This window comes from Aspergillus piperis (genome assembly GCF_003184755.1).
Source record: "Aspergillus piperis CBS 112811 unplaced genomic scaffold BO85scaffold_6, whole genome shotgun sequence".
Lineage (NCBI taxonomy): Eukaryota > Fungi > Ascomycota > Eurotiomycetes > Eurotiales > Aspergillaceae > Aspergillus > Aspergillus piperis.
Window position 1 is genome coordinate 1,538,559 of NW_020291596.1, and position 21,092 is coordinate 1,559,650.

Below are 21,092 nucleotides of genomic sequence, written 5' to 3' on the forward strand. Positions count from 1 at the left end.
ACCAAATAAAGGCAATTGTGAAATAGCAGTTATCAGAAATGTCTTCGTTTACCTTCAGTGTAATGATCAGAAAAGAGATGATTAGTACACATCTATTTCGGGAATGGTATCTATGACGCATATCGTACATCTATCGTCTCACCGACCGGCTTAGCTCTTGGTATCGACTTTCCCCTGTCAAAGCTCATCATGTCTAGTCTTTGCACTCTCGCGCATGGACAGCAGATTCTCCCTCCGCGTCCACGCCAGCCTCGCCGCACCCTCCGCCACCATAGTGATATCCTTTAACGAACCGACAATAGGAACGCCATGTCCGATAGCCTCCTGCACAGCACGGTGCACAAGCTCTCCATCGAAGTAATCGGTCAAGATAATTGCGTAGTCCACTCTCTCTTGTTTTGCTGCGTTTCTCGTTTCGTGTGGTTCTGTAGGAAGTCAACACTGATACTCACACGGGGCTAAGTGGTCCATGAGACATACCTGACATAGCTTGCAAATAAACTTGAATATTATTTGCCAATGTTTCCATGTAGTTATTCTCGACTGCCGTGATCTGGCTACGCGTGAGAACCAAGTCGGGGATGTTCCCATGCGTCCACCAGGAATCTAGATTTAGCGGAAGATCGTTGAGCTTCTCCCCGTCTTCATGATCTCTGTTACCACCGAGCTGATCCTCCAGCAATGGCTCGAGTCCCAGCAACAGCTCCACTGCCGGATCATATCCCTTTAACGTCAACCTTGTCCTCAGCACCGCCTGTATCAAAAATCCGTTATCACGGCCCTGAACAACCAGAGTTTTCAACTGAGCATCACCGTCAACAAGCTCCTTCACAAGGCGGTACTGAATCCTATCCCCACTCCACGGATCTAAAGGAAGATACGGATACACTGACTGGCCCTTGCGGCGGCGCTGTGGCGACCCGTCGTACAACTGAACACCACAATGGGTTTCTCCCTGGTGAACAACCAGGACACGATCGTTCTGGTCGATCGTCGGATTGAGGTAGTGCGTGCAAAAGGAGCGCGGGGGGACGGCACCCTCAAGGATGGTGATGCCTGCCTGCTGCCCGGCTCGAATCACTGTTTCTCTCAGCGTGTCGTTGAAGAAGTCGGGCACGCCGACCACGGCCCAGGTCACGTTGACGCCGTGAGCTGCAAGGGAAGTAGCCTTGAGCTCGGCGAGTACTTCTGTGAATGTTTCCGTGACGTCGGATGGAGACAGCTTCTTCTTGATCAGGCCGCGCGAGATGAGGAAGGACTTGACCTTTCGTTGGACAGAGACGGGGATGATCCCGTAGACAGTGTCAGATATCGAGCGGATCGAGTCTTGACTCCAGACGACGTATGCGTTGCTGCTGATGGAGACTCTAGCATCGATCACTTCGAACAAGCTCCACATGACGCTGGTCAGGAGCGCCAGCGGGGTCGACCTAGATCCGCTTCTCAGCTTCCCAAGCCCGGATCGCTGAAAGTGGTCCATGGACAATTCTTCAATCTGCCGCTGGTACTCTTTGTGATTGACCACCCCTAGTAGGGTAAAATTGTCTATAGAATTTGCGTAGGAGGCAAAGACAAAACGATGGCCGAGGTCGATGCCAATGGGATCGTTGGGAGGAGCATTGTCGCAGGTCTCTTCTGCCACAGCCGCTGCGGAAACGCACCACCACAACAGGGCCAGAAGGAGTTGCGAGAGAAGCATATTAAGAATGAAAGAATCTTATTTTTTCCCCTTCATATTATTTTTCTCTTTGCGGGTGGCGGGAGGTTAGCCTCATTTATAGCGAAGAAGGTGGCCAGGCAGAATCGGAGCTAAAGTCCATCGTGCCTGAACAAAGTGGATCCAATCCCTCAGGGTCTGCACCCAAACAGGACTAGCCCGTACTAGATGTCAGCAAAATCTATGCTCCTGGACATGCCGCATATTTTCAACGAACATCGGTTTGGAAGGTGACAATGAGTTCAGAGCTCTCTGGATCTTCTCATTAAATGATATTGAATGGGAGCTGAATTATGGGCCATCTCAAAGCTGCCTATAGCCACTGAGATGATGTCGTCTGAAAGATAAAACGTGGTGCACCATAGTGACTACCAAAGATAGTAGCCAGCCTAATAAATAAAAACTCAAAAGTGCCTCTCATCTACTGTACTTAATTTGGGAATATAGAAAATAGGGTCGTGAAAGATCCCTACCCCGGGCCTTGCCCACATTCGTCCTCTTTCGTTCGCAGGTTCTTTAATCTTAAAGCAAGTTTTTCATAGAGCAATGAGCCTATCAGTATTTAGGATCCGAGAAGAAACACCCAAGCGGCACCGAGCGATGGGCCAACTTTGTCAACTCAAGGTGTTGTTCTCTCTCACACACAAGAGGACCAGAATCCTAGTACTACGGTTTGTGCATCTCACAGTCGGACTCGCAATCAGTCTCACATCCTTTCAGATGCCGGCGGAGACTGAGCAGCCCGCGGGCATCCAAGTAGTCCGGCCAGCTCGCGTACCAGTCCAGAAACTCAGGGATCGAGTCAAAGCGCGGCTTCCGTCCATAGAGCACCTGTGGCTGCAAGATGCCCTCCTCCTCCATGAAGACCACACGCCAACCCCACTCCCGGATATTGGGGGCGTCCTGGACACCTTCATCCTGGTAATGGATCCCCTCCATATCCTCATCTGGACTCTTCCGGCAGTAGAGATACGCACTGTACCATTTCGGATACTCCCCGACGTAGCCGGTGCCCATGACCACGCCCGCCCGGACATCCAGATCCACATCTGGGGAGGCCGGAATCTGGACCTTGTTGATCAAGTCCGTATACTCCCCCTCCAGTCGCTCCCGCAGCCACACACATTCCTGGCGTACACATGCATGGTACTGGTCCCGCTCCTCCTGTGTGTCCAAACAGGGGAGGGTGCCATATCGCTGCTGTACGAACAGCCCTGCCTCCAAGGGGGCGATGCCCGAGTGGCGAAAGTCCGGGTCTTTCACCTCGTGGGCATACGCCAAAAGCCGGCCCAGCTCCTCACAGCGGGGGATCGGCTCCGAGGCTAAATCCTCGCCCTCGGCGGCCGCCCACTCCTCCGCTTGCCGTTGGAACACTTCCTGCAGCGTGTCGAGGAAGATCTGGCGGGCTTCCGGCGTGCAGAGCAGCGGCGGGTGGATCCCGTCCAGGGCGAACAGGGGGTGGGTGTCCTCGGCCAGCAGCGCGGGAACTGCTGCCAACTCCCGCGTCTGCCGGAACCGGTTGCTTATGTGGCGTGCGTCGGGGTCGTTGTCACTGGCTGGTTCGTCTTGGTCTAAGTCTTCGAAATGGCGCCACCTCTGAATCATACGAATTCTCTCTTTCTCAGTTGCGAGTCCGCGGGCGTCGATCTCATCAATGCGGTCCTGGATGAACTGTCGGTTGGCTGCTGCCATGCGTGCGCGGAACCGATCAACGGCCTGCCGCATGGTTTCGTCCACGTTAAGAGGTGGCGGGTTGGTGCTGGACGGACCGTTCGTTGACATGGTGAATTACACGCCAAACTTCAGGCGAAATGAGACTTGGAAAGAAAAATCAAGAATGAGTGGAATAAAGGGAGGGAGTCTCAGGGACAAGAAACTCTGTAATATAGCCTTCCTGATCACGTGCTGGGAGCCCACCACTACTTTTTGATTCTGAATTCAAACTTCTATATGTATTTACCGCGAAAAGAACAAGGGAAAAATAAAAAGGGGTCGCGGGCGGGGGGTGGCGCGAGGGCGAATTGAAATTACCGTTATTCTTACGGTAAGGCACACCTGCTGCAAATTGGAGTTGGGAAACTACTACTATCGAACATATCCGCTACCGCCCCACTTTCCACTTCCAATGATATATTGGAATGATAAATCAACTCCAAAGGTATATGATATAGATGAAAACCACGGCGAAGACGCCCCAAATATGTACAATTCACCAATGAAGCAATGCGAAGCAGTGCAACGAAGCCAGTATAACTTTATGAGACCAAGAGCTCTTTACCGAGGTAGTATGTCACGCAACCATTTGGGCCTGAGTAGACAAATGTCCCGCCATAATAGTCAGGATTCACGGTGGGGTCGTCGCATGAATCCAAGATTTCTTGGATCCAGGTCTCACAGGTCTGAGTCATTAGGAAATCGACCCGGGTGTGGCAGCCGGTCTGGTCAGCGGCCCAGGCTGCGCTCGCGACGAGGTTAGTGTTAGGATGGGTCCAGATTTTGGGATCATCGTCGACGTGCAGGGTCTGGCCGGCGCACAGCCCCAGCCGCGCCAGTTGGTATTCACCCAATGTAAAGCTCTGGTGCTGGTGATCCTGTGCTTCCGTTTCGCGGAAACAGAGTGGTTTGGTGTCTGGGGGAATGGTGGGTAAGGAGGTTGTGGAAGTAGCAGTGGTGCTGGTGCTGGGATGGCTGGCCATGCTGGTACTGACAGCAGTGGGCTCATCGCTCCCTGCACCAGCAGGGATTGGGGCGGGACCTCCTAGAAGGTCACAGTCAGAGCAGGGCTCCATCTCCGAGTCCAACGGACAGCCCAGGACCTCGGTATAGACCCTGGAGTCAAGGAAGCTGATCCCAGAGAAGTCGGTGCGACGCGATAGTCCGGGGATCTCGTGTAGCTCCTCCCCGGTGCTCATGGACGCATTGTAAGAAGTGAATCTCTCGTCCGAGACTTCCTCTGTAGGTTCAGTCACGCTCAAATCGCGCTTGCGTTGATAAGGAAATTGTTTAATCGGGGGGGCATCATAGATGTAGTGGCTGCCATCTGGCTTGGGTACCACTGCTTTTGGTGTGCCAACCGTCCGAGTTATTCCAGCCGTATCCACGAACTCGAGGTCCCAATATCCGAACGGAAACTTTCCAATGTAGATCTTCTGTCCCGGCCCCGGAGGCGAAACCTTGTTTACAGGAAAAGAAGGAGGAAATTGAGGAGGCATGATCGACGTGACAGCCTTATATACCGGATTGGGAAGTGCCAAGCTGGCAGGATCCCAACTCAAAGTGTGAGCCCATTTGCGGTTTGGATGAGCAGGGTCATCAAACCATAGGTCCCATTCTTGCATGTTGGTATACCCCGCCTTCGCGGCGGCTTTTGCATCACCTTCAGATACCCGATTGACCAATATGAAGCTTGGTCCATATGCTTGGGCACATTTATTGTCGCAACTCATCCACTCACTAATGCAATAGTCCGTGGGCAATGCTTGACCCGAACCACTCGAGACCTCAACACCTAAACTTACTAGTTAGTCCTGCTTCCCACCAAATGATTAGAATCATGGGCAGACCGACAATAGGTAGGCTTTTTGATGTTCAAGACTTTATCGAGATAATTAATGAACCTTCGCAGCTCCGAGCCATGGTTGCTATTCTCATCCTGAGGGATCAGGCGTAAGGTCGGTCGATCGTAATAATTGGCTATTTGTTTGGGTCCAGAGACGCTGTTGCCGAACGGATACTCTTCCACTTCGCAGCCTTTATGGATGGACTATCAGTATAGCGCAGCAAGATTGTAAACGTGAGGTTCAGAACTTCTTACTCACCCACGAGACCCCATCCGGTCCTGGGTTTCACAGTACCAGGTTTCCCAAACGCACGTACATCGTTGCGCTGAGCACCCCCTTCATTTTTATCGAGTCCATGCGTTTCCAACCATCGGGCTGTATCATGGACCGAGTTCCCGCGATATGTGAGTATGGAAGGGGCATTCTTCTTGTCCATGGCAGAACGAGCATTATTGCACACATTTGGCCATCTGTCAACGTCGCAGTGAAAAATCGCGTCGCACTGGTCATTTGGACCGGGCGGCTTGTACGAGGCCGGCTTAGAACATGCTTTCTTGCCACGCTTCGCCAGTCCCTCGCCACATTCGTCCGCGTAGCAGTCAATTTCATCCAGAACGTCGTCGAGATTGTTCATTGCATCCTTCTGGCACTCCGTCATCTGATCTTGGGCCTCACTGGCGGGAAGCTCGCAGGTGATCTCTCCAGTGGTAGAGTCCCAGAAAGGAAAATTGCCATTTCCACAGGTGCCTTGTTCGCTGCTCGGAGCATCGCTGCCATCAGCCGCACATTGCCCCGGGTTATCGGGATCGGTGGGACTGGTAGAACCGGTGCTTGAGGTGGAGGACGACCGATCTCCTCCGCATGCACCGTTCCCACAGGGCGAACAGTTTTTCTTATAGCATGGAGGATCAGTGTTGGGAAGCGATATCGGAGGAATTTTCAGTGGGTCTGTCCCAGGCAAGCACATCCCGGCAGGGAGGGTGATGGAGGACGGCAAGGGCACATGAGGCAGGAATGTGGTCAAGGGAATTCCCGACCCGATGGACCGGCATGTTTTGCGGGGCTTCCGAGGGCCATTGTCATCGTTGTTTGATCCTGAGCCGTTGTCATCAGAGCCGCCAGTGACCTTGGAACCGGAAGAGGAGGTGGTCACAGTGGCAGTAGTGACGATAGGAGTACTGGATGTTGTCGTAATCGACTGACCATCCGGATTGATCTCGGTGACTGGGAACGCCGAGTATGAGGTGTAGGTTGTGGTAAAGGTTGTAGTGATGATTGGGGCCAAAGTAGTGCTGGTAGTGGTGGAGGTGGAGCTGGGGTTTCCGAACACTTCATCGGGGTCATAGTCACCAGGAATGGGGATAACAATGGGAATATTTGGCAGGAAGCCGGAGGGGAGCGGAATCCCCAGCGGCAGCACTACTCCGGGCGGAACCTCTACCGGATTGGTCATGTTCCCACCCTGTCCACAGCAGGTACCCGTCAGAAGACGGAAGAAGTCACAGACCTCGTTGCACACTGCTGGGGAACCGGCCGGGATGTTGTTGCTTGAGGCGTCCGGTCCAGTTGTAGGAAGGCCAAGGATACCGTCTGTGCACGCGGCAGAGAGGGTAAAGGTGGCCGAGGGAGCGAGGGAAGTGCAAGGAAGTGGTTTGATATTTACCGTGTCCGGCGTGGCCCCATCACTACTGCCGTATGGATTTGTCGCGCATGCTCCGTCGGGACAATACCCATGGCTGCAGGTGAACTCACAGAGGGGCCCGTATACAGACGCGTCCAGTCCCGTGCCTGCATAGCCGCTCACATTCTGTGTCGGAGGAGGCAGCACCAGGGCTCCCTCGCCCGTACACGTGCAGGCGTTGATCGGGCAAAAGCCGTATGTACAGCTGAAACTACAGAGACCTGCCAGGTTCCCTTCCCCCGTTCCACTGACACACGCCGGGGGCGAGAAGTCCGACACCGTGGGGACCGTCAACTCAACCTCAGTGGTACCACACGCCTCTGGGTCACAATCACCGTAGTTGCAGTTGAAATCACACAGGCCACTGTAGCTCGCGTCTTCACCCGCCAAGGGATAACCTTTGACTCCCGTGGGCTTGGGCAAGGGTCTCTGTTCGCCCATAGCGGTGCAGACACAAGCACCTACCGGGCAATATCCATAAGAGCAACTGAATCCACAGAGTCGCGCAAATTTATTCGGTCCGGTCCCGTTGACGCAAACTTGCTCACTGATCCTCAACTCCGGGGTGGCAGAAATGGTGGTGTCTGCGAATATGGTCCCTACCCAAGGATTCCAGTTCTGGATGCCACCCAGACAAATAGAAGTATCAATTGATTCACCTTCCATCGATGCAATGACAGCACCATTACGCGAGATAGTCACAACGACCTGGCCAGTATTCCCATTGAACGGGACACTGCCATGATAAATGCCAATCCCGCCATCTGGAGCATCAGACCAGCTTCCTTGCTGGACGACTCCTCCGATGCTCACAGAGACATCGGCCGGAGATCCCAAGAGAGCTGAGTAAAAGACCCTATCCTTTAGGATCTCTGTCGGGGGGAACTCGATCTGGAATTGGGATACGGTATTGCCGCTGGTTCCACCGTTGGTGCAAGCTGCAGCTGGGGCTCTGCGAAACCAAACCTGGACGCCTTCTTTTGTGATCGTAGCCGTGCCCGTTTTATAAAGACTAATCAGGTAAGGCAAGAATGATCGCCAATCGTCATGTAGATAGCCGGCAGCGTAGTTGTAAGTCGCCTCACCAATATCGAAAGCAGCGTAGGCATTCTCGTGCAAGGGCCCGATGTAATGAGACTCGCCATAATCATTCCATGAGATGATTTCAACCCACTCTGGTTTAAGATACATCACTTCCTGCCAGCGGTCGAACCACAGGCGATCGCCATTCCATAGCCAGTTCTTCTTGTACCCTGGTAGATTGGTGTAGAACCAGGGTGAGACAGGCATCATGTACGGTTTTCCGTCTAGATACTGCATGTAAGAAGCATCCACATAGGTATCCATATCATTGGGTCCCCATGGCCACCCCGCCCAAGAGAATAGGCCATCAGGGGCACCTGGAGAAGCCTCAAGCGCCGCCTTGGCACCTAAGGAAGACCAGTCAGGAACGAAATAACAGCCTGTCTGCTCCTTGATATCGATCCAATCTGACGCACTTTGTGGCCCTTCGAAGGTCGACACGAAGGGCTTCCCCTTGTATTGGTAGTAGTGGCTATTCGATCCATACTTCGTGAGCAGGTCAATGACAGTGCTCTTTGGCCAGGCGCCATTTCCTGCATAGTCAAAGGAGAAGAATAACTGAAACCCCACAACGCTGGCTGCCTCAAAAGCATTAACCAAAGAAGGTTCATTTGTGGGGTCACCGTACGCCATATTTAGGGCAAAAGCATCAATATGCGCTTGCTGAGCGAATACCATATTAATTTCCCAGTCATAAGTCGTGAAGTTTTGGGTGTTAGTGACCTTGATAATCATTTGAGGTCAGCAATCGCGACCGGTTACTGTCAGATTGATCTCGGATACTTACCATGAAATGCGCGAAGACCGCCGCGGCCTGCACACGGCAGACACACAGCCATATCGCTAGAATGCTTAGGAGCAACGAGCCCTTCATGTCAAGTGCCATGGTCAGTTGACCCCAGAAACCGTTTCTGCGGACAGACTTTCGACGGAGGTTCTGACACTCTATATAGTCAAGGCTTCCGGAAACCTTCCTGTCTCTCTCTGCCCCTGAGATACTTGCTGTAAAATCTATGACCAAAGGATACTAATACATTGCCTCATAAGATCCATTTGGATATCAGCACTGATTTGAATAGCGAGCTTGATTGGGATTAGCATGAATTGGATATACCTCAATCTAAGAAAGTCTGGTATTATGGTTGTAATTAATCGCCCCTCCCCGGATACAGGACGGAGCTGAGGAGGATATGGAGTCACTTTTGGACCAGTTTCCACTTGGTAAATTAGCTCGTATTTGTGCAAACCCCACGACAGGGTAAGGTCTATCTAACCCCGGCTGAACGTGGGATGATTAGCAGTATTACAGGAAGCTTGTCTACGTCGATAGGCTGGAAGCCAAGTCTGTTGTGAGACTTGCCGATGCTTTTGCACTTTTAATATCCTTGGGATTGCGGCAGACAATTGCAGTTGAGGGATCACAAGAAGGATCATAACCATCTAATCGGAAAGGGCATGCATCAGGTTGTATCAGCGCACCTTCTGCTTATCTGGCTAGAAAGAGAAGACCGGATTCGTTAAAGCCATACGGTTATTTACACGAAGGTATTCTGTTGCTGTATATGTACCAATACATCTCAAATACTATAATTCGATCTGAACCCTGGATGAATGAGCTGAGAGCTGCTTCTGGTGGAGCCATTCATTTCAATATGGCCTATGAATTGGATCGTGTCACGATAGTCAGTGTCCATTAGGTCAAGCTAGCTTCGGACCCCGGCTCAGAGCCCTCATACAACGAACACCTGGCTAAAGTGGCAACCTAGAATCCAAAATCAAAGCATAGTTGCCTAGTAATCCAGTTTGTTGACTTGCCTAAAAGTAGTCTGGAATCTAGATAATGAATTGCCTATGAGAAGTGTCTCAGACGAAGGGGAAATTTCTGCGCACCTATACTGGGTTCGGCTTAGTGGCACTTCTTGATCAGAGGCTAAAAGCCGTTTTAGCGAAATATCCACTCCGTATGGCAAAATCCAATAGCGTCGGTTTTCATAGTAGAACAGAGTAATTTACATCCTCGTCGGATACTTCCGAACACTCTCACCCACAATTGCATGAGCGTCATGAGGTGCACCGCGCTAGAAATATTACTACTAGCACTAGGTACAGAACGGTATCAATCGATACTCTGAAATACAACCCAATGTGGGATGTTCTATATGTAGTCCAAGTACATCCTCCGTCCTTTCCGGTTTTCATATCCCTTAGCAGAAGCACCTCTACCACCTCATTTGCGAGAATGGTTTCGAGCTCGTTACACTGGGTATGGTCCATGCTTTGGACAGCGGTGGCCACCTTAATCATTCTGGGCTCATTGATTCCCGCAACCGTTCGTTACACGGACAACACCGCTGAGGTGCATCGGATCCTGGAGATATTTCGTGGCCGAGGGCAGCTCTTCGTCGAGACATTTCCACCCCTGTCCTACCATTTAGCGGCCGGTAAGAGTCAAATAGCCAATCTCCATACACTAGTCCTTGTTCCTTCGATGCTAACCTGCGGTATTTGAGTCCATGCTAGCCAACAGATCATGGCTTCTGGAGTGGATCGTTGGCGGAGCTCATACTTTTTTCGTGTGGACCATTATTTATACAAGTCATCCTGTCTGTTCGGGAGGCTCAGTCGGCACCCTGAGTGCGGTGCTCCTTTCGGCCGGACTGTATTTTCAGAGCAGTGCAGGGTATCCATACATCTACGATCGAGACGGAATAAACGCCTTGGCGAGAAGTCGGGCGTTGGGCGAGACAGTTGCCTTGTGCATTGTCCTCTGGGCAAGAACTCGGACGGGACCGCTTCGGCTACTGAACTCGGCGGGTGTGTTTGAATGCCTGCTTGTGATTTGCATGTGCCTGGGCTTATCAATCAAGGCGGGAATTTACTGTCTGGCGGTCCTCAATGTCCATCGACTTTCATGGTCATGGTCGTCGCTTGCACATCCCCAGAGACATCCAGTAGGTCTCACTTATGCTTTTGTAGAGATTAACTTACGATACAATACTAATTCAGGTACCGATGGCAGGTGAGCATAGCTTACAGCTTCGTTGCCGGGTGTATTCTGCGGGGAGTTGTGCTGGCCGCGACCCTTATAGGTATCTTTGCTCTCACGTTCCCCTTGAGTGAGACCTCATTGGGTGGCAATTATAACCTACATTACCTATCGGCTTCGCTTCGGCGAGAGCTACGCCCTTCAATGGGTGCCTATTCCCCGGGGATCTCAGAGCTGGAAGGCCGATCCTTTCCGGTACTTTCGCTGGTTCCTAGAGCTCCAATCAGTCTCTATCTCCCCCGTGCGGGTTTTCTCTGGTCCGACGAGCTTGCGTGGGATATACATTCCCATAAGTTCAATACGAAAGCAACTCCACGATCTTGGAGACAAACAAGTACAATCGATGCTGTCGAAGAACATATCGCCCATTTAAATAATAACAGTTCACGAGTCATCTTCTCTGACGAATTCAATACCGTTGGTCAATCTCCCTCCGACCTTTAACTCGTGTACTGGATGACTGATGTGTTTACAGGCCCGTGGTTCTTCGACCAGGTCCTGGCTGGTGAGTATGACCCAAACGACCCCGTTGTTGCTGCTCGTATCTGGCCGGGCCAATTAGTGTACCTTCGCCAGTTTGAAACTGGCGAATACGTTACCGCCAGCATGGATGGAGTGACCCTCAGTGACTTGTATGACAACAATCTGGACGACGAGGTACGCCGTTTGCACATTAGGTAAGTGAGCAAGCTGGATTCGTCTCTGAGAAAGACTTCGTGGTTTTTTATGGACACTGAGAAGAGTTCCTTCTGCGGTTACAGTGCAGACACACAGGCATCTGCTCTCTCAGAATGGCAAATTCTGTATGACACGCATCAAGACAAGGGTGTTCGCCTTTGGAACAAAGTAGCCAACTGCTATCTTGCCACAAGCTATCGCACCTACCCCAACATGCATGCCCGTGACTCCAATGACACTATTCTTGAGACCTTACATCTCCAGTTAGAAGCATGCTGTACCTATCCGCCTTCTCGTGCTGCCTCGACCTTTCATGTTGTTGATGGTACGCCTTTTTCTTTCCCTTTTTTGTTTCTCCTGCTCTTTCAACTGATACTGGCTACTCTCTAATTAAGGCGTGTCAAAGCCATTGCGACCATCTACTACTTGGCTACCTCCATTTACTGGACGACTGGCCCTCTACGAAACAAGGCTGCGGGCGCACGGTGCCTTCACGATCGACATGATCAGTGCGATGTGGAACCTGTTCTCTTTCCACAGGCGCCATGCACATCTACAAGACATGTCAGTGAATCTTAAAGAACTGCATATAGGAGTTCCTTACTCCGAAAACTGGAGCTACGTCTTTCAAACATTCATGATATGTGGTGTCCTGTTACATCTGGGTCACTTACTTCATGTCCAGCGAACCCACACTCCTGCGCGCAAAAGTCACCTATCCAACGAATCTGGTCCCATGCCTCAGGTACAACTTTGCTATCTGGTAGCGCACCTAGCCAAAACAGTAGTCGGTAGCGACGATCTCTGGCATTGCCATTTTGAGCTGGGCCTGGCGTGGGTCACTATTGTCGATGGTGTGAATCTTGTCGTTCATAGGAAATGACTCTCTGCTGAGAGGTGACTTCCATGGATTTTGGGCAGAAGACTGAAATACAAACCTATGTACTAATATATAAGGCCACGAGCCTATAATGAGGAGCAAAATTGAAGTTTGAAACACTATAAAACGCCCGTTTTTCATTGATGCCTGTGAGAGTGGCGCGATAGTAGAGCACTCATGCTTCCCTCTAGCGACCATCGGGATCTCGTTGAGCCATTAGTCAAATTAGCCCGCCCCAATTGAACTTCTCCGACTCATTGCCAAGGATTACTCTTTCCCCCGAGGACTATAATTTCCTTAGTGTAGTCGTGCTTATACTATCCAGGCCAGTTCCAAATCAAGTGGGTCGGAAATAAGTGGCAAAAAGGGTCTACGCTACACCTCTCGGTCATGTATGAATCGTCGTGTAATACATCGTATGCGTCATGTAATTAACCCCGAACCCGACCCTTAAACTAGCTCTGCCCTAACAGCGAGTCTAAGTCATTTTTGGAAAGTGCATATAAAAGCTAGAGAACGCTTCTCTATACTGCGTATTGTTTAGTTTTTCTCGTACGACGTAGACAGGCTGCCATATGTTTCTCAATCTCCGAAATCCGCTAGGACTCATCCTCCTGTCAAATGGCCTAGACCCCTTAATGAAAGAATTTATTTTTTTCTACGTAGTATGATCTGGCCGGCCCCTTGGTTTCTGGATATGTGTTCCCCAATTTAATAACAAGTCCATGCCTAATTCCAGGGTGTGCTGGTAGGACTAAGGTCATTGATTCTTCTTTTTCATTGTCGAAACCATCCTGCCCCCAAAAGATGATGGTCTTGTTGAAAGCCCTTAGTGTTTTGCTTGCGGTGGAAGCGGCGCAAGCATCCTCACCATCATGCACAGAAAACCTCCTCAATGATACCATCTCCTTCTTCAGCCACGCCCCCTTGACTTTCTCCTATGAGGTCAACAGCACCACTCTGTGCGCAGCTCGGTGTGCGCGAGTCCCGGCTTGTCACGCCTGGCTGTACTCTACGTCGGGTCGGGAGTGTCAATTATACCGGCAGCAGCCTGTTTCCCAGGCCTACAACCCGCAGTTTATATCCGGAATATGTGGGGAGCCGTCCAAGCGTATACCAAACTCAGCAATCTCTGCTTCCTCCTCCCTTCCCTCCCCGTTGCCATCCGCTCCTGCGGTCCGTAGGGTGAGTCTTCTTCCCCCGACTTCTTTCCTTTCTCTCCTCTTCTCTCCTCTTCTCTCCACACTTTACTTAAGGCAGATAACCCTTTACTTTGGAATCCTCGCTCACTGTTTGCAGCAGGTCTCTCACGATGCGAGCAACTCAGGATCAGCTGTGAAGCGTGACTACACTGCGCATCATCAGCATCATCATCATCACACCCACCATCGGCAACACCACGGACACTGAGATTGGGCTCGAGAAGAATGTATACTGCTGCTCAGAAGATACGCTATGATATGCGAGCCCAACATTGTGGTAGCAGAGGCCCCTAATGGAGCTCGATCTAACAACCACGCTTCCCGGAATAAATCCGAAAATTTCACGTAGCTATCGAGCAAATACGTACAAGAGCTGGTAGTTATTGTGGGCATTCTAAAACTAGAATATTCATATAAAGCATTCTTCTATTTTCGTTAATGCCATACCATTTTCTGCCATGTACGTAGTTGTCATTGTATATTTATTTCAACCAACCACGTAACGTGCAGTATTTTCATGGCCGCCATGGGTAACCTAGCCTACTTCCAAGTGAGGGAACTACTTAAATAGGACATGCAGTGACAATAATATCCAGCCATAAACTGGAGCCATAATATGGTAGAGCTATGACTTTTGCATAGCGCAGTGCGACTCGCGTTGATCTTCCCACTGAGGATTGCTGCGCGGTTTGGTTTCACTCTTCTCAATCGGTATCTTCTTATATCTCAGTCATGATACGACCTTGCTCTTCCACATTAATGAGGTTAATCTACTGTCGCACTTCGGTCTCTCGTTCGGGAAAGAGGACAGACACAACCTTCTGTTGCCGAAGATACCAGAGATACGCTACCGCCTTGGTCTTGGTATCTGGTTCCATATGCAATTGGTTTATTCGGAGTAACTAAGGTTACATGACGGTGCACATGAGCCATGCAAAGAAATCTGCGGCAATATCAAGGTCATCTTGGGATCTGAACGTCATGATTCGTCCTTGTCAGACGAAGATATTGACTATTGCGAGCCGCTTCGGAACCAGCGAATAGAGGCTGAAAAGCTGCGCGCACTCCATATGAGTCTCCAAGAGGATTACCGAGATGTGATTGTGCGATTTGGGCAACCGCAATTGTATAGACTCCAAAGCAAGAAGAGTGTCTGAAGGAAGGGAGGAGTTTCGGGTCACTCCAGAGGCTTCACCATGGCCGTGCATTTACCGCACTCAGACGTAGTAAAATTCACTCTATTATACATCCGGCACATTAGCTATCAGAGTGTCCTCCAAGGTAGACCACCCAGGCTTTTCCATTACCCTCAGTAAATCCTGCGCACGGGCATCCAACCCGATGTCATAATGAACCATCTTGTTCGCACCTGGCAGTTCGCTTGAAAATACACGATCGGGGAAAGCTTTCTGATATATGCATACGACTTCGTGCCATGTAAAAGGGTTCCCAAAAGCGAATAGGCGCTCATTCGTCACTTCCGGGTGGGTTAGACCCGCCACATGGAGAAGTGCAACATCCTTCACATCAACGCAGTAGGCGCCTGTGAATCTATGTCAGATGTATTACTCAAAACGTTGAGTTTACTGAGTTACCTGTAGGTATGATATGCTGCAGGAACGGCCAGACTTGATCAAACTGGTTACGAAAGATAGCTGCGGGCCACCCAGATGATGAGGCATGGCCCTGAGACTTAGCATCCATGGAGGCCCCGAAGCATACAGAGGGCAGGACTGAATGACAAAAGTCAGCTAATTGTCAAGACCCATACAAATAGTGCGTTTGGCTTACCCGTATTTATAACGAACCCCGGGCGATTCTCTGCTGCCCACTTCCATATCTCCTGCTCACCCAGAGTCTTGCTGGCGGCATAAATGTCGAAGCCTCTCTTCGGACTCACGGTGTTGGTCTGGCTTCTGCGGAGAGCCTCTTCATTCCACGTATCCGCAGATATAGATATGCTTGGCCCTGCTTGGTGCTCCGAGAAGGATGAGAAGGTTGCTGCCTCGGATGAGGAAGTGTATACGAATCGCTTTATTGTGTCTTCTCTGGCTGCGCTGATAAGGAGGCTTCGATTCGTACGGATAACACCTGTGATTAAGTCGAGTGTGTGGCCCAGGATGGTTGCGACGTGGGCCACGCCAGACATCCCTGTCGTTGTCGATTAGTCTTATGGAGCGAAACTGCCGAGCTGTTATGCCCGATTCACAACTGTGGAAAGACTTACCTTTGGCCGCTTGGTCGAAGGCACCAGGCGCAGTCATGTCCTCAACCCTGACTAGCTCAAATCGGTCGGCACCATATTTCTCATGGAACAAGTGTTGAATCCATCGGCTCTTGGATGGGTCCCGTACAGTTCCACGGACTCTGTAGCCCTGCTGTAGAAGTTGATCGGCCGTGTGAGAGGCCACATAGCCGTTGACACCAGTGACCAGAACCCAAGAGTCTTTCGGAATTCCAGTATTGGTGGAAGCGGGCGCCATGTTCTTTCAGTGGTAACTCATTCAAGGCGGAGGTGGAAGTGAAACGCGACCAGCATACCCTTGTTTATATATTGGATTTCACCTGGTGTATCCAATTAAGTTAGTATATGATGGCATTATTAATATGACATCTATTTCGGCCCGGAGGTTTAGATGATAAATGGTTTTGCATGATTGACTAACGGTGCTACTTTCGGGCTTCATTTCAATGCCGAACGGCAAGGGCATACATGCTTACATAATATCAAGTCTTCGTCTGAGATTAAGTGGGCTTTCTAATTCTATCTTTGACTGGGTCACGCCAATGCTTGTTAGCATACCGACGTGATGAACACGGCCTTCAATACACGCAGCTGCCGGCGTTGCAGCCAGAAGAAGATACGATGTGACAAAGCCCAGCCTTGCGCGAGTTGCATCAAGTCGGCCTCGGAGTGCGTCTTCCCAGGCCCCGATCGAGCTCCACGACGCAAAAAACGGCCACTGAAGGCACAACTGGTTTCGCGCCTGAAGTCCCTGGAGAAGCAGGTGCAGACTCTGACCGAAAAGCTGGAGACCGTGAATCACAACTCAAGGCGTCACCCCCAGCCAGCAGAGAACAGCAGCGCCGTGAAAGGCGAGCGCGGGAATTTGTTTGTGGACAGAGGATCCTCCCAGTATATCAACCACGAGGTGCTTGTTGATTTAGAAACACAGGTTGGTAGGCTCTGCAAATTTGGCACTTGCAATACTGACAGAGGGCCCTTTGGCGGGTCGTACCAGGCGATCCAAGACAGTCAGTCCTGCAAGCATCGCCTTGGGAAAGCGAAGGATGAGTCTGAAACGCAAGAGGTGGCATCAATTGGCGGGGGGCATAAAATGGTACCCGGCAATGGATTTCTATTCCAGCATTCGTCGATTGCAGTTTTCCTATCCGACTTTTACCCCAACAGCGTCTAGCACTCTATCTTATGGGACTTGTTCGAAGAGAATATTGCCCCGTTGACCATGATTTTCCATAAGCCATCGCTTGCTAAGAGCTTGAACGGTGCAGCTGCAACGACTAGTCCCGACGACAGGGCCTCCGAGGCCGTGAGGTTTGCCGTGTACTTTGCTGCTATCACCAGCATGGACCCAGAGCGATGCAAACATGTATTTGACCGGGAACGTGGTAGTCTGCAACAACACTATCGATTCGCTACGGAACAAGCATTAGCGCGTGCCAACTTTCTTCAATCGCACAACCTGACCGTGCTTCAAGCCACAATCCTCTATTTAACTTGTCTACGTGGGGAAGACGATGCCGCCTTCGTCTGGGCTATGACAGCGGCTGTACATCGCATAGCACAGGGGGGCTAGGGTTACTTCGCGACGGTACATACCTTGGACTAAACCCGTTTGAAACAGAAGTATGACGCCGGCTATGGAGGGCATTATACTTATTAGACTGCCAGTCTCCCGAGTTTCGTGCCATTGGTACGCAAGTCAAAGTGGGAACCTACGACACCGAATTACCCCTGAATATTCATGACTCGGATATATCGCTAGAGTCAAAATTGTTCCCCAACGAAAGATACAGCTTCACTGATGTGACATTCTGTTTGATACGGTGTGAAATGACGGTGCTCATTCGGCAGCTTCACCCAGATCTGCATAGTAGCACCGGCGGTCACGGCGAAGACAGTTCACTGGACAGGGTAACGAGGCTTCATGGACTGAAGCAGATTCATAGTAGATTGCGCAGACGATACCTGGACTTCTGTGACGTCTCAATTCCGTTACAGTGGGTAACAGCCACACTCATCCGCCTGGCCCTTGCCCGATCATGGTTGATTGCCCATCTCCCCGACGGTATGTCCGCGGCAGAGCAGATATCATCGACCGCACTCTCGGATGTGAGATCACTTAGACAGGAACGACTCTTTGTGACGGCAATTGAAGTACTAGAGTTTGCGTATTTGCTCGAGACCGACCCTCGCACCAAGCAGTGGTCGTGGTTCTTCGAGGGTTACCCGCAATGGCATGCTGCCATTTTTGTCCTGAGACAGATCGGCGTTGGACCACAAGCAATGCTGACAGACCGAGCCTGGGCTGTAGCATTGAAAGTCGTTACACGATGGAGAAACAATGACTTCCAAAAGGATGGGGTGACCTCAGCATTGGTCTCTCGTCTTATGGAGCAAGCTGCGGTTGCACAGGGATGCATCTGGGACGGAGGAGAGATCAAAGACGAGACACTATCACCTCCTGATATTGTATCATAAGAAGGATTAGCTAGTGTATCGAGTGCTCAGTTGATAATAAAGTGATATCAAGGTGATATGATGTTTCATTGTCTGGCTTTGTGTCCCGGAACAGACCAAGGCTGAGTGCACCTGTACCGCAATGAATCTTGTCAAGGTATATTCTACGCGAATCAGAGATACATGATGAGGCAATGGGCATCAGCCGTTGCCCATATGCGATCGACAATTTTCCCACATCCTGGCGAGATTGAGTGAGGAGAATGGTTGGCTTCCTGTAGATGTCTTGGAAAAAACACAGTTCTGGCGATATGTGACTCACTATGAATACCAACCAATTCAAACCACTAATGAAGCCATGTGAAGGGGGCCGAGAGAGTACTACTATTACCTCGAGACTATGGACCCAGCCCCCCGGTGACAATGTCAGATATAATTATTATGAACACGGTAAACTTCCCAGGATCGGGCATCCTGTCATTCTTGATAATATGTACACATATTTACAAATTTATCCTTGCTGTCTTGATCGTTCCATCATTCCATCCCGGCAACCCGTCTACTGCACCACAAACTGGGTGGAGTGATCTTTGTACAGCACACTGGAGTCCAGAGTCTCTCCCGTAGTGGAACGGATAAAGTCAACCTGCAAAGCCGTTGAGTTCAGAAAGCGCAAGGTGCTGTAGCTGTAGTCATCGGCGTAGGCAAAAGCCGTGTACGAAGGCTCCGTACCCACAGAACTCAGGCCCTCAATGTTGCCGGCACCACCCGCGACAATGTACATGGGCGCCTTAGGGTTGTTCAGGCCATTTGGATCGGCAGTGTCATTGACTACGGGCTGGAAGCGCTGGGAGTTGTGGACGTGGCCGAACACTCCCAAGTCGACGCCATACTTGTAGAAGATGTTCTCAAACGCCTCCTGGCAGACATCGCAGGCGTTCCCGTCACCCGTAGTGTACCAGGGGCGATGACCGGCCACCACTACCCAGGGGGTGACCGTGCGGTCGACGCTGGCCAGGTCGGCTTCGAGAAACTCAAGCTGCTCGTTCTTGAAGCCGAACGGGCCTGTGTCGAGGTCTGCCGAGCCGTCAGTACCGTCGGGTGCATCTTTGAAGTCTGTCTCAGTATCGATCATGGTGACGTGGACCATGCCGTACTCAAAGGAGTACCAGAAGGGCGGCACGGCCAGACTGCGGGCCTTCTCGGCGAGGGCCTGCGCGGTGGTGTTGGTGGATTGGGAAGCGAACGCGCTCGGAACGGTGGCATCGAAGCGGTGCAGGAAGTCGGTGAAGTTCTTCTGACCCTCAGGGCAGAGTTTGTTCAGGTAGGGAATCTCGCTACAGTCGGCCTCATGGTTGCCGGGACCTGGCATGTACAGACGGTTACCGGAGATGGGTGCCAGCTGGTCGTAGAAGCGCTCCAGGATTGACTGGTAGGCATCCGAGCCGTCCAGCAAGTTCCCCAGGTCCTCGTACCAGTCGTCGGCGTAGGCAAAGTCCCCCGGGTGAATGACTAGCTCATAGTCGTCGATGGTATCGGCCAGACGACCGATAGTGGTGTGGTTCAGATCGGGCTCGATAGTGGGGATGTCGGACTTCTTTGCCTTCCGCGAGGAGAGCGTGTAGCCATCGGTGCCGTAGACACCCAGGTCAATGATCACGTCCATGTTGAAGGGGGTGGTGTCTCCGGGGGTGCGCGGGCTGAGGAACTGTCCCACGGTCGAGTTGCCGGACACGATCTTGTAGTAGTAGGTGGTGGCTGGGGTGAGGTCGGTCAGGTAGGCGACATTGGACCAAGTCCGCGACGTCGAGTAGGTGGTCGACTTGGTCGTGCAGGCCTTGGAGTCCAAGTTACTGCTTGAGGTGCCATACTCGACGCAGCTCTGGTTCAGCTGCTCATACGTGTTCCATGCGACGGAGACAGCTGAAGCAGTTGGTCGTGAAGGTCAGCGTGGGCACTCTGGTGCGATAACAATGGAGAGGGGTTTGACTAACAGTTGGATCCATAGATTGCCAATCTCTGTTGGTAAGGAGTGGTTTTGTCCTCGGGGATGGTGGGATAGTCGACGGCTAGGGTACCCACCGCGAGGACGGGCAGAACCTTGGTCAAGGCAAGAATCTTGGACATGTTGGCGCTTATTCAGAGCAGACACCAAATTCTTTGACACCCGTAGAAGACATTCCTGAAGAAACAGCGAGGGTAGTGGCCGCTGAGGGACTTATATATGCAGTTCCAGTGGGCAGACGCATGACCAAAAATGCGTCCTAGGAGTAACACGTGGGCGGGGACAGGACTGATGCGGAGCAGTGAATGAAGGCTTGCATCTCATCCAGGAGAGCCTTTCGGACGACGCTCCAGTATAGGGTTATTGTGGCAGGCAACGTGCGCCGGTTCGCGCCTCTGCTTGGAATTGGACGAAGGCAAGAGGGGCCCCGCACAGTTCCGCATCAACTAATTTCATTTCTGCAAACTTGACAGATGACGAAGAGGCAGAGCGAGTGAGAAGCGTGGATGAAGGCATTAGTGCTGCACGTGGGATCGGC

The 21,092-nt window shown here is 51.3% G+C and overlaps 9 protein-coding genes across 9 annotated transcripts; 3 read left to right on the forward strand and 6 right to left on the reverse strand.

Annotated features, from left to right (window-relative positions):
- Window positions 1-67: 67 nt before the first annotated feature.
- BO85DRAFT_467997 (uncharacterized protein) lies at window positions 68-1,699 on the reverse strand (the record flags this gene model as incomplete). The annotated part of the gene is made up of 2 exons (XM_025662225.1): window positions 68-425; window positions 481-1,699. 2 exons carry the CDS (start codon window positions 1,697-1,699, stop codon window positions 178-180), a joined length of 1,467 nt encoding a protein of 488 aa, XP_025517298.1. The 3' UTR covers window positions 68-177.
- A 455-nt stretch (window positions 1,700-2,154) lies between these two features.
- BO85DRAFT_448288 (uncharacterized protein) lies at window positions 2,155-3,634 on the reverse strand. Its single transcript, XM_025659901.1, has one exon. The coding sequence runs from the start codon at window positions 3,497-3,499 to the stop codon at window positions 2,384-2,386; it is 1,116 nt and encodes a 371-aa protein (XP_025517299.1). The 5' UTR covers window positions 3,500-3,634; the 3' UTR covers window positions 2,155-2,383.
- Window positions 3,635-4,695: 1,061 nt separating this feature from the next.
- BO85DRAFT_395099 (uncharacterized protein) lies at window positions 4,696-4,964 on the reverse strand (the record flags this gene model as incomplete). Its single annotated transcript, XM_025656945.1, has 1 exon — window positions 4,696-4,964. A coding segment is annotated over exon 1 (234 nt), but the record flags the coding sequence as incomplete, so codon positions are not given.
- Window positions 4,965-7,012: 2,048 nt separating this feature from the next.
- BO85DRAFT_369214 (putative alpha-1,3-glucanase) lies at window positions 7,013-8,776 on the reverse strand (the record flags this gene model as incomplete). The annotated part of the gene is made up of 1 exon (XM_025655908.1): window positions 7,013-8,776. A coding segment is annotated over one exon (1,764 nt), but the record flags the coding sequence as incomplete, so codon positions are not given.
- Window positions 8,777-10,936: 2,160 nt separating this feature from the next.
- On the forward strand, window positions 10,937-12,648 carry BO85DRAFT_437428 (uncharacterized protein; the record flags this gene model as incomplete). The annotated part of the gene is made up of 5 exons (XM_025658620.1): window positions 10,937-10,992; window positions 11,048-11,508; window positions 11,563-11,764; window positions 11,849-12,090; window positions 12,161-12,648. 5 exons carry the CDS (start codon window positions 10,937-10,939, stop codon window positions 12,646-12,648), a joined length of 1,449 nt encoding a protein of 482 aa, XP_025517302.1.
- A 724-nt stretch (window positions 12,649-13,372) lies between these two features.
- Window positions 13,373-14,303, forward strand: BO85DRAFT_269473 (uncharacterized protein). The gene is made up of 2 exons (XM_025655076.1): window positions 13,373-13,830; window positions 13,948-14,303. Exons 1-2 carry the CDS (start codon window positions 13,453-13,455, stop codon window positions 14,053-14,055), a joined length of 486 nt encoding a protein of 161 aa, XP_025517303.1. The 5' UTR covers window positions 13,373-13,452; the 3' UTR covers window positions 14,056-14,303.
- A 785-nt stretch (window positions 14,304-15,088) lies between these two features.
- BO85DRAFT_512233 (aldehyde reductase) lies at window positions 15,089-16,412 on the reverse strand (the record flags this gene model as incomplete). Its single annotated transcript, XM_025664644.1, has 5 exons — window positions 16,164-16,412; window positions 16,075-16,121; window positions 15,639-15,998; window positions 15,443-15,580; window positions 15,089-15,390 (listed from the first exon to the last, which is right to left on the reverse strand). Exons 1-5 carry the CDS (start codon window positions 16,328-16,330, stop codon window positions 15,089-15,091), a joined length of 1,014 nt encoding a protein of 337 aa, XP_025517304.1. The 5' UTR covers window positions 16,331-16,412.
- Window positions 16,413-16,657: 245 nt separating this feature from the next.
- Window positions 16,658-18,570, forward strand: BO85DRAFT_467999 (Zn(II)2Cys6 transcription factor; the record flags this gene model as incomplete). Its single annotated transcript, XM_025662226.1, has 5 exons — window positions 16,658-17,027; window positions 17,067-17,260; window positions 17,297-17,638; window positions 17,761-18,003; window positions 18,091-18,570. 5 exons carry the CDS (start codon window positions 16,658-16,660, stop codon window positions 18,568-18,570), a joined length of 1,629 nt encoding a protein of 542 aa, XP_025517305.1.
- Window positions 18,571-18,974: 404 nt separating this feature from the next.
- On the reverse strand, window positions 18,975-20,719 carry BO85DRAFT_418740 (purple acid phosphatase family protein). Its single transcript, XM_025657834.1, has 2 exons — window positions 20,544-20,719; window positions 18,975-20,472 (listed from the first exon to the last, which is right to left on the reverse strand). The coding sequence occupies exons 1-2, from the start codon at window positions 20,674-20,676 to the stop codon at window positions 19,109-19,111; spliced, it is 1,497 nt and encodes a 498-aa protein (XP_025517306.1). The 5' UTR covers window positions 20,677-20,719; the 3' UTR covers window positions 18,975-19,108.
- Window positions 20,720-21,092: the final 373 nt, after the last annotated feature.

Excerpts from the sequence above, each read along its gene's own strand:
- BO85DRAFT_448288 (XM_025659901.1), bottom strand. The coding sequence starts at position 3,499 with ATGTCAACGAACGGTCCGTCCAGCACCAACCCGCCACCTCTTAACGTG.
- BO85DRAFT_269473 (XM_025655076.1), top strand. The coding sequence starts at position 13,453 with ATGATGGTCTTGTTGAAAGCCCTTAGTGTTTTGCTTGCGGTGGAAGCG. Across the intron at positions 13,831-13,947 it reads CCGCTCCTGCGGTCCGTAGG|GTCTCTCACGATGCGAGCAA; the intron begins GTGAGTCTTCTT and ends TGTTTGCAGCAG.
- BO85DRAFT_418740 (XM_025657834.1), bottom strand. The coding sequence starts at position 20,676 with ATGTCCAAGATTCTTGCCTTGACCAAGGTTCTGCCCGTCCTCGCGGTG. Across the intron at positions 20,473-20,543 it reads GGCAATCTATGGATCCAACT|CTGTCTCCGTCGCATGGAAC; the intron begins GTTAGTCAAACC and ends CAACTGCTTCAG.